Below are 11753 nucleotides of genomic sequence, written 5' to 3' on the forward strand. Positions count from 1 at the left end.
AGAACGATGGACCTATACTCTGCGATGAGCAATAAATTCATAAATAAAAAGGAAGTAACAAGAAAAACAAAAACTCATGTGTTTAAGTCAACATAGGCCTGTGTTAACCTTTAATTACGAATCGTGGGTACTAAAAGAACGACAAAATAGTAAATTATAGGCAGTAAGAATGAGAAAATACCTTAGACAAGTTCGAGGAGGTACTGAACGAGATAGACTACGGAACACTCAAATAAGAGATTTGGAGATAGAGTCAAAGAATTTATAGAAAGAAGGCAACTCAGTTGGTGTGGTCATCTTCAGAGAATGGATCATGCAAAACCGGTGAAATAAATTTGGCAGGCAAAAACGCAAAGAAGAAAGGTAGACCACAACAAACATGGGATAGAACCTTAGGAAAAATATTCGAAAAAAGGGAAACAACATGGATAGGCGCAAGGATGCTGGCAGAAATGAGAAGGAATGGGTTAAATGTGTACATAATATAAATATATAGGAGAATGTTAGTTAAGTTTAAGATCAAGTTGAATATGAATACTTACTAAATTGTTTTTATATTGTATTATAATGTATTAACACCCTACACCACTATGTGGTAGCATGGTTTTTTGAAAATAGGTATACACTCACTGGCACAAAAATGCATCCGGCATCCCTAGGATTTTGTTTTTTAAATTATTCGAATATCTATTTTCTTGTAAGAGCCGTACAATTTTTTCTAAATAAAAATACTGATAGACCAGGGCGCATCTGTAAAAATATTAGTACATTTGGACGTTGAGGGGTGACTAAATTTTTTTGCAGAAATTGCTTAAAAATAAATTAAATAATAATATTTGAGTTATCCTCCCTCTCAAAAAGGTCCGGAACATTGTTTAAATAAACAAAATGTCAAAAAATTAAGGAAAAATTCGATTTTTTTCTTGGTTTTTTGATTATAACTTTAAAAGTATTCATTTTAGAGAAAAGTTGTACTGACATAAAAGTTGCGTAATTAAATTTCCTGTAATATAGAACTGGTTAAAAATTTAAAAAATAGTCACTCTTATTGTAAAATAGCAAATTGTGAAAAAAACATACAAAAACAAGTATTCGTATTTTACGTTTTTCAACCATTTATGCTACACTTAGGACCTTCATATTTTACCCCGAAAAACACTATGATACAGTAAAATAATGCTGTAAATTTTATTAAGATCGGTTCAATAGATTTTGCAAAATAAATTTTTCAATCCACCTTTCGTAAGAAAAATTCATTTTTTCAAAATGTTACAGGACTGAAAATAAAGCAGATAGCAAGTTGAAATTTTTTTTGCGTATAGAAGTGTACTGTACCTATCATTTGCAATTTTGCAAAATTAAAATCGATTAACACCACGGCGTCAGGAATTTTTTAAATAAACATTAATTATTGGTGCTACGCGCAGGACAGCGGATAGTTTGCTCTGATTGGGCATTCCAATGACCTTTGATAATGATTGATACATTTTAATTTTTATTACATTTCGATATAAATAAATAAATTTGTTTATTGCAAAGTAAAAACACATACTCTATCCTTTGAAATAACACTTTTATTAGCAAAAATTTTCTTTGTTCATATATTTTAACTTAAATAATAAAAGTTTATTATTTTTAAACATATGCAATTGTTTAAACAATATTTCACAAACAATAATAAAATAAGTTTGATTTTTGTGGAATTAAAATATTAAAATACAACAAAATATAGAGTACGAAAATAATATATTAGATAAAGATTGGAAGAAATTTTGATGGAAATCAACTTGTGTGAATCGAACACCGCTGTCCTGCGCGTAGCACCAAAAATTATTGTTTATTTCAAAAAATTTCTGACGCCGTGGTAATTAATCGATTTTAATTTTGAAAATTGCAAATGAAAGGTACAGTGCACTTCTATAAGCAAAAAAAATTTCAACTTGCTATCTGCTTTATTTTCAGTCCTGTAACATTTTGAAAAAATGAATTTTTTTGCGAAAGCTGGATTGCAAAATTTATTTTGCAAAATCTATTAAACCGATCTTAAAGAAATTTACAGTATTGTTTTACTGTATCATAAAGTTTTTCTGGGTGAAATATGAAGGTGCTAAGTGTAGCATAAATGGTTGAAAAACGTAAAATGCGAATACTTGTTTTTGTATGTTTTTTTCGCAATTATTGCTATTTTGCAACTAGGGTGACTATTTTTTAAATTTTTAACCAATTCTATATTGTAGGAAATTTAATTATGCAACTTCTATGTCAGTACAACTTTTCTCGGAAATGAATACTTTTAAAGTTATAATCAAAAAAATTTAAAAAAAAAATCGAACTTTTTCTTCAATTTTTGATTATTTAAACAATGTTCCGGACCTTTTTGAGCGGGAGGATAGCTCAAATATTATTATTTGATTTATTTTCAAGCAATTTCTGCAAAAAATTTGAGTCACCTCCCAACGTCCTTCTCAAAACAGATGCGCCCTGGACTATCATTGACTCATAAACATAAATACCTTAAATGGAGGTTGGATTGATAAGACTAGAATGGCTTGCATGCATCCCAGATCTCAATCCTATCGAACATTTATGGGATGAATTAAAAATAGCTATTCGCCGTCATCCTAGGGCTCCAGAAAAGTTGGTACAGTTATGGCCCTTGTAGAGGAATATCGGGCTATTCCCCAGACAAAGATAACACATCTTATTCAATGCCAAACAGACTGCGAGCAAGAGAGGGAGACATACCCGCTATTGAATTGTTTTGTTTTTAATTTTGCGTTTCATATTCTTAATTAAATAAACCTTCGAAGTAGTGTTTTTATTTAATAAAAGATTTTACAAGAAAAGAGATATCCGGATAATTAAAAAAACTAGGGATGCCTCCGAGATAATAGGAAAAGAGTATGAAAGAAAAGCAGCCCTTTAATTTTTCCACAGAATTTTTTAAAGTTAGGAGAAAATACAACGCTTCTATTCACCCCCGTATAATGCCATCTAAGCAAAAAAAAATTGTCGCCGGAATAATAACAAACGATATCAATACATGTATCTATAAGCTGATGCAAGAATCTTGAAAATCGGAATAAAAATAATAAAGTTATATAAATTTTCAAACTGAATCAAAACTTTTAAGGGGCGGAATTTTATGCCAGTGAGTGTATTATACATACATTATCTGAGCCCATCAGAATCAAAACCTGTTAAGTCCTAAATTTTTCGTTCTGCTAAATCCAAACTAAAAACACAAATTTCTGAAGATGTAAGGGGCATACAGAAAAATGACAAATTAGAGTGCCATTTTATGATATTTATTGATGCTTATTTGATTGAGAAATGCCGGATACTTTTTGGAAAATTTACATTTTTAATGTTTAAGCCCCCTTAAAAATTTCAAAACATGGATCTAGCAGGTTTTGATTCTATAGGCCTCATCTAATAGTACAATAAATAACTAAAATCATTATTTATAAAACTTACCATAGTAGGATCAGTTTTTCTGCTAATATCCATAAATCTATTTCCACCATTTTCCTCACAAAAATGACGCCGGCACTAGAACAAAACGAAATCTGTTAAATAAACAAAAATTACACAATATACACAAGAATTATTAACTCTAACATGTAAAATAAATGTATACACTACAAATTCAATGTCTTTTTAGATTGATTTCAATATAAAACACTTACTTTTGGCGATTTTGTTAAGAACAATGCATGACGTGACGCTTACACAAGAACAATGAACAATGATAATGAAATAATGATCTATTAGATCTATTATCCATCGATATAGCCATGATATATCTCCTCGATCGAGATTTTGACAGTGTTGAAGCACACCCGAGACTGCGCGAATATTACCGAACACGGAGTTTTTGCTGAAAAAATCAGGTCTGTGAGTTATCACACAACAGGTTAGAGTGCATATGCACCTAATTTCAGTTACAAATTGATTTTAAAGTATTTACCAAATATTTAAAGTAATTCAGGGTAGGGCTTAAGAATTTATGCAATAACTTTTGAAGGGAAAACTGTAGAATTTTGAAACTTGTATTTTGAAATTTGTATTGGTATTACGAAAAACAGTACTGAATTGAATTATGATATTAATCAATTTTCTTCTTCGTCTTATTTTCATGCGATATATTATTTTTTTATCACTAACTTTTGAAGGAAAAACTGTAGAGTTTTGAAACTTCTTATAGATTTGTATTAGTATTACGAAAAAGAGTACTGAATCTGAGATGTTCTTCTTCTTATTATTTGTCTAAATGTTGTTCTTCTTTATTATTCTAAATGTTCTTCTTATTATTTTCATGCTTTTTATTATTTTTTTATCAATAACATTTGAAGGAAAAACTGTAGAGTTTTGAAACTTGTGTAGATTTGTATTGGTACTACGAAAAACAGTACTGAATCTGAGAATAATCAATTTTCTTCTTCGCCTTATTTTCCTGCTATATATTATTTTTTTATCAGTAACTTTTGAAAGAAAAACTGTAGAATTTTGAAACTTGGTATATAGATTTGTGTTGGTATTACGAAAAACAATACTGAATCTGAGATTAATAAATTCTCGTCTTCTTCTTATTTTCATGCTTTATATTATTTTTTTATCAATAACTTTTGAAGAAAAAACTGTAGAGCTTTGAAACTTGATATATAGATTTATGTTGGTATTACGAAAAACAGTATTGAATCTAAGACTAATAAATTTTCTTCTTCTACTTATTTTCGAAAAAATATTTATATAGGTTTTTCTAATGGTAAACCCTATAGGCTACTTAGGAGACAGTTAAAATCTTAATGAACACTTGTCTCTTTGAAGGCAGTGGCGTAGCTGATAGGTCCGCAGGGCGCGCAATGCGGGGGGCCCCGACGTTAGGAGGGGCCCCTTAAAACCGTCAAGCTTAATACTTCTACTTTTTTTGAAGGAGATCAAAATATATTTCCCTAATAAGCATTAAAATAGGGAATTTGGAAGGTAGTAATGAAGCAGGTAGTAATTAATTGACGTAACTCTTACTCTTTCCGGGTGCAATTTAGCGTTTAGTGGACATATTGGAAGTTTAGATGAAAGTGAATCCCAAAAAGGTAATTTTTTTGTCGGTGGTTCTTTTACTAGCTAAATATGATCCTGGTTTAGCTAAATTAATCGATAAAAACAATAACTTAAAACAAATTATTTGAGCCCCCAAATACAAAACGAAGTTATAAATTTGCTAGCTCAAGAAACTGATACCACTCAAACTTGATACCACTCAAGATATTTCAAAACATGATCAGCTCATGGTAGGGGAGCCCAGCGGGGATTTTTGCAGTTACTCGAGCGCGTCAGAGTATGACATGGGGAGAAACCTTGTTCCCTGTAAATGTACCACTTCCATATATTAGATCTTAATAAAGGGGAGTTCGCTAAGGGGGGCCCGAAAAAAAATTATATCCTTAGAAAAACTCTAAATCGCCAGATTAAGATAAGGTAACTTAAGTACATGCAGAATAGTGTATATTTCAAAAATCTGACGGTTTGAGCGGGACGTAAGGAAATGGGTGAGCCACAAAGTTTCGCAAGAAAATATTTCGAGAAATAAACGTCATATCGGAAAACTAAAAAATACGTTTTCAATATGTTTTAAAAAATCTATCGAGTGATACCAAACTCGACGTGAGAAGTAGAGGGGTGGGGGGTAAATTTAAAATAGGAATCACGCGATATTTCGCGAAATAAACATCACATCGAAAAACTGCAAAATATACGTATTCAATATTTTTGAAAAATCTGTCGAATGACGCCAAACATGACCCCCCGCCAAGGTGGGATGGGGTTACTTTAAAATATTAAATAGGAGCCCCATTTCTTATTGCAGATTTTGGATTCCTTACGTAAAAATAAGTAACTCTTATTCGAGACATTCAATCGGAAAAAACGATTGTTGGAAATGGAAAATTAAATTAAAAAATTAGGTCCCCACTTAAATGCAAATCTTTACTTTTTGGTTTTAGGACCTAATCTTCACAACCCAATAAATCCCCATAACGCTCGAGTAAGAAGTTGTTGAAAGTTTTTTGGGATTTATTCGCATGTTACACCAAATTGCAAATGTCTTGTAAATAAAATTTTAAAATTTATAAAGTCAAAGCACCTTTCGGTACACAACTGTAGAGGAAAGGGGTATGATGGGACAATCGTTATGAGTGGTGTATATTCAGGCGTACAACAGCTTGTTGTAGGTACATGAGTTGTTTTTTACGATATAATTAAGAGATTATATGTTTTTTTAGTGCAAGTATTAAAAGATGGGATGTACTATGTACTATTATTACTTTGGATTCATCAATAAAATTATTCAATTATAATAAATAAAATACGGTTAAATATACCCACATTTTATTAATTTTTACCATATTCTCCGGATAACATGGATTTTCGATAACCCGGATCAGGCCGCGGTCTTGATTGATCCAACTTACCGGGGTTCCACTGGGTTCCACTTGGTTGCCAGATGCACTTTTTTAAATTGGCATCATGGACATTTTTAAACATTTTTGAAGTTATACTTCTTTACGGGCGATATGAGGGTGAATTTTTATATGTTAAAACCTATGATCCCGGTGCATGCGCATTATAACTTTGTTCTGATTGGATGTTCAAATGACATTATCCAATGTCAAAAATTATCCAATATGGCAGCTGTAGCACAGCTGTGGTGTGGACGGTTGACGGTTTGGTTATGTAATGTATGGTTGTTGCGTGTTAAAATTTGTGGGAAGAGAAACAACAAAGGTTAGTTAATAGTTATACTGCCTTTTTGAAGTTATATTTCGTTAAGCGCGATTTCATTGAGGGTGAAATTTTAGTAATCTGCGCACACAGGCAGTATGGAGTTCGTTACTAAATGTTTTAATTTATGTATTTATCAGTCCAGAAAAGGTGTTGAAAGAATATATTAGTGTTTTTAAATATATTTTTCTACAAACGTGTTAAAAATGCAATTTATAGCACTCCATAGGAGCGTTAGAAATGCTACTTTAAAGCACCGGTGCTTTAAAAATTTTAAGGCACTGCAGTTAAAAGTGAATTGTCAAATTGTGAAACGTCAAAATATTTATATTTCATTTAGTAACATTAATAGATATTAATAATACCTATTTACGAATGTTTCTTCTAAAATTTAGGAATATATTAATTTTATAATACATTTAAGTATGTATGAATTTTCTTTACAATTTTTACTTACCAATTTGTTTTGTTTATACCTAATATCACCGTTGTCTAGCAAGTGTCTTCGTAGATTAGCGGTATGTGTATTTAGCTACGGACCCGTTAGTACTTGGTTCAATTCCCACGTACGAAAATATTTTTTTTATTATTAATGGTTATTGACACCTTAGACTATTATTATATGGACTTATAAATGATTAAAAATAATTAAATATAATTAAAATAATTAATCGGGATGTTGCCAACTATTTACCGGGTTGCAAATTTATAATAATTGCCTATTTCAAAATGCACTTTTGAAATGAATTTTTCTTATGCACAAATGCAATTTCAGATTTCTTATTCATTACAATAGTTCACAAAATTTCCTGACATTCTCACGAATCCAACGCACCAAACTGCATTAAAATCCGTCTTACTGCGCCAAAAATCGAGAGTAAGGCCTTTTTTTGTGCTTCAATGCCTCGACTAATTCGGCCAGAGATCGAGAGGTCGTGAGTTCGAATCCGGAGCAATCCTATACTTTTTTTTTATTTTTTTGAAAGCGGTAAGCACAAAATTAGTTTGGTGTTTAAAAAAAAATTAAAACAAACTGTTTAAAGTATATTTATTTTTAAGAAATCATATAATAGAAGTATAACTTCTTACGTGCGTACAAAGTACACACACATTCTTTTTTTTGTGGGTGTCATCTGTGGCATTTTTGTGTTAATCTAATGGCTGACAACTCTGCAAGCATCACGGTCTTCATTCCATAGTCTCCATTCAAAGGGTACAAATTCAAAAACATGTCACACTGTTATAATAACAATTGAACACTTGTGTGTACACTATCTTAAACGAGTTCACTTTAAAGTTAGAATTGTGTCTGAACTTCCGCTTAAATTTAAAAATATAAATTTTTATATCCGTATATATGGCAGCAATACTAAACTTTCGACATTACATAGTGTCTGCAATGAAATTTATGAGAAACAACCGTAAAACTGCATGTACCAAGAGAAATAAATCGAATTTATTGTTTTGAAATTTGTTAGTTTTGTTTAAAAATACAGGGTGAGTCATGAGGTACATATTCTTACTCCGTCTGAACAGAATAACAAATAAATGATCATTAAAATGGGGCTGCATTCATTGTTTAATAATATACAGGGTGAAAACAGTTTCAGAGGCTTGAGAGTGAGTTATGAATTTTTACTGACATTTTTATTAGGTATAACTTTTCACGGTGAGTTAGATGTGTTTCATATTTTCATCAAACGTTACACTACTACTTCCTAATCAACTGATTTATCAAACAGCAAAAAAAAGGTTTTAAAGAATTAGTTCGTTTTATTCATTGAAAATATTTGACCCTGCAGAAACAGAAAATAATTTCCGAAATCTAATTAGACATTTTTGATGGTTCAACAAAGACGTTGTATATAAACAGGTGGATTTAATTATTGTCTTTGAAGGTAGTATCTGCAGATTAACACTAATGGACAAAGTAATAAATAAACCAATTAGAAAACGAATGAATGTGAAAGAGACACGAAATGACGAAAAGAAAAATGAAAATTACTCTGGTAAGGCCATATGTGAAGAATAGATGAGACAAGAATGCCGCTGAGAACTTGCAAATGAAAAACAATAGGAGGAAAAGATGACATAGGTTACAGGGAATGTGACAAAAAATAAAAGCAGCAATGAAAAAAAGAAACCTTACTGAAGAAGTTATTTATGAGAAATATATGGCTGGGATATTTCCCTAGGATAGAAGACCCAAGAGCAACTATCAAAATTATGAAATGAAAACAAACTGGGAATCGAAAGAAAAGGAGAACCAGATATTTGGATGATGTTGGGAATGCAAACAGACAATGACCCTTTTAAGATTATTAGATCAAAAGAAGAATATTTTCACTTGTTTAATCTGCATATGAAATTATGCCCATTGTCAACTTACAGTTAAATTTTATCAAATAAATCACGATTTACTGTTGCTATGCTTTTAATTAACACATTATTTATCGGTTAACTTCATAATAATAAATAAGTCATCCTTATACAACAAAATAGGCAGAAGATACTTGCAGAAATCATGGTTCACCATCGGCTTGAAGACCATGATCAAAAATGGTAGAAATAAATGGAAGATTTGTTCAACAAAGATATAGGAGGATGAACAACAAATTAGGATGGCGATCTTAGTACGATTTAGAGAGTAATAAGCAATTTAAAGTTTGAGTTTGAGTAAGAGTTTGAGCGTAAAGTTTTTATATTTAATTCGCCAATTTAATGTCCAATTTACACTAATCCGCGACACACCACACTGCTACAGTTTAAATGTCACTAATAATTGGTACATGAACCAAGGATGTTCTCTTTAGTATTAATAAAGTTAATAATAAGCGTTTGCAAAAGGTGTACATTTTAAATTGTAAGCTAGACAAACAATAACTATATAAAATACGCGAAAGTTAAAACTCTAAACCAGAAATGCGTCGACAAGACTGATCGAATACTAACAAGATAATTTTTCACTACAAATCTAACGGAAGGGAATCTTGGAGGCATGGTTTGGAGGAGGCCAAGGCTTTATTTGGGCTGTTGCAGTCTTGACGTGGGAGGGGAGAAAGTGAGGATCAGTGGAGTTCTTCGTCAGTAGGAAGTACAATGCAGTCCTCTCAGAAACACTCTTTTTGCTTGCGGAGGCCTGTAGAGGAGGCCTCCTTCTTGGGTTTGGCTCGGCGGCGTAGGTTTCTTATAGCTGGAGGTGGCGATCTATGATTGCCATCCAAAACCCTAAGCCAACCAAGGCGGCATCTAGCTACGCTGGCTTGTAATTCGATACTGTAAACCTTAAAACTACAAAACACAAGAGTTTTGTAGTCTCGTTTCCCTCGCCTATCAGGAGGGAAATTTTTCGAAATTTCTATTCGGTAGCTTTTGAATGTTTGCTAACCGGGATTTCATGGGTACAAGTTTTCGGTGAGTTTTATTTTATTTTTTTTTACATCTTTTGAATGCTTTATACCCGGGATTTTGGAAATTGCTCGGTTTTATGGTTTTATGTAAGCAACATGGGTTTTATGGTTTTATGAAAGTAGAAATTTTTTACAGAAATTTATCCATGCAATATTACAAATTTTTATCCTTTACTCTATTGATTGCAATGTCTTTAAAGATGTAGTTTTCAATTTAAAACTCACTTAACACAAAATCTTTATTTCTTTTGTCACCTTTTTCAAAGGCAATGAATTAACCATTTCGCAATGTTTCAGTCGACATTGAACTAACAGAAGGCCCCGTCGGCGAAGCCATTTCCAACGTCACTCCAAACGCCACTTCGTGGAGGACCTGCCTGAATTTTTCATTATTTTCATTATCACTGCTAGCGACGTCTTTGATGTGAAGGATCGCCGCCTGCTCGAACCTCGAAAAGGACGAACATTAGGAGACAATTAACGTTTTATTTCTATTTTCTATGAGAATCTTTTCGACGTAGCTGAAGGTGCTGACGTTCGATCGGGCTTGTGGCTAACGTCCCAAGCGGCGGAAACTGTTTTAACGGTTACTTTCAACGAAAGTGTGGTGATTATTTTCTGCTTTTGCGTTATGTGATTGTTAATTGTATTGCGAAATTGAGTTATTTGAGTGTACTTACAGAATTTCAATTTTGATTATTTCATTCAATTGAGTTTCTAATAAAGCAAGAGAAAAAAATTGAAAGCCTTTCCAGGTTTATTTTCTGTTATCATGAACAATAATTATAAACTCAGTTTAGTAAAAAAGGAAACTCAAATTAAAGGTAAATCACTAAAAAGATTTAAGCCTGAGTTTTTGCTTTTGTATATATTTTTTTAATTATTCTATATTTAAAAACAATAAAATAACTAATATGTTATTAGTTTAAGGGCAACAACTTACAAGCTTACAAGAGATCTCATTTTCCATAGCTAAAAGTAATGTTAAAATTTTTAAAACTTCTATTTGTTTCTTACCGACCAATTTAGTTTGAAAATTGTGTTCAAATCTTGAATGGTCCTTGTGGCTGCTGTCTTAGATACACTGCCGTTCAGCTTGTATAAAATGGGTATATTATATCAGATACAGTTTATATTTTTATCCAGTTTTTATTTGATTTTGATGGTATATACAGTCGGAAAAATGAAAGAATACCCATGAACAATCGCATCAATCACTTATTTTGTATTTGCTACCTTTTTCTATAACACACGTTTATTATTTATAGGAAAATATAGCAAATACAAAATAAGTGATTGATTTGATCGTTCATGGGTATTCTTTCATTTTTCCGACTGTATTGACAAAAGCCATATATGTCTCTAAATCCTGATAGCATTTCATCAATAGTTACATATTCATATTCTTGTAATCAGTTACAATATAATCATACACATACTCTTCTGGAGAAGAGCAGCAGGCAAATCAAGAAGTGATCGGATACCAAATGAGAGAATACGTGAAATAATGGAAGTCGCACATACAATTATTATTGATGACATTAAAACAAAACACCTAAT

The 11753-nt window shown here is 31.6% G+C and overlaps 1 protein-coding gene across 1 annotated transcript in view; it reads left to right on the forward strand.

Annotated features, from left to right (window-relative positions):
* The window catches only part of LOC114328657 (uncharacterized), a 669257-nt gene extending 657873 nt beyond the window's left edge, over window positions 1-11384 (forward strand). The window contains exon 6 of the mRNA XM_050659768.1: window positions 10491-11384. Coding sequence (XP_050515725.1) covers window positions 10491-10621 — 131 coding nt within the window. The 3' untranslated portion in view covers window positions 10622-11384. The remainder of the gene's footprint in view (window positions 1-10490) is intronic.
* The last annotated feature ends 369 nt before the right edge of the window (window positions 11385-11753 follow it).

The sequence above is a fragment of the Diabrotica virgifera genome, chromosome 8, assembly GCF_917563875.1.
Source record: "Diabrotica virgifera virgifera chromosome 8, PGI_DIABVI_V3a".
In the NCBI taxonomy this organism is placed as follows: domain Eukaryota; kingdom Metazoa; phylum Arthropoda; class Insecta; order Coleoptera; family Chrysomelidae; genus Diabrotica; species Diabrotica virgifera.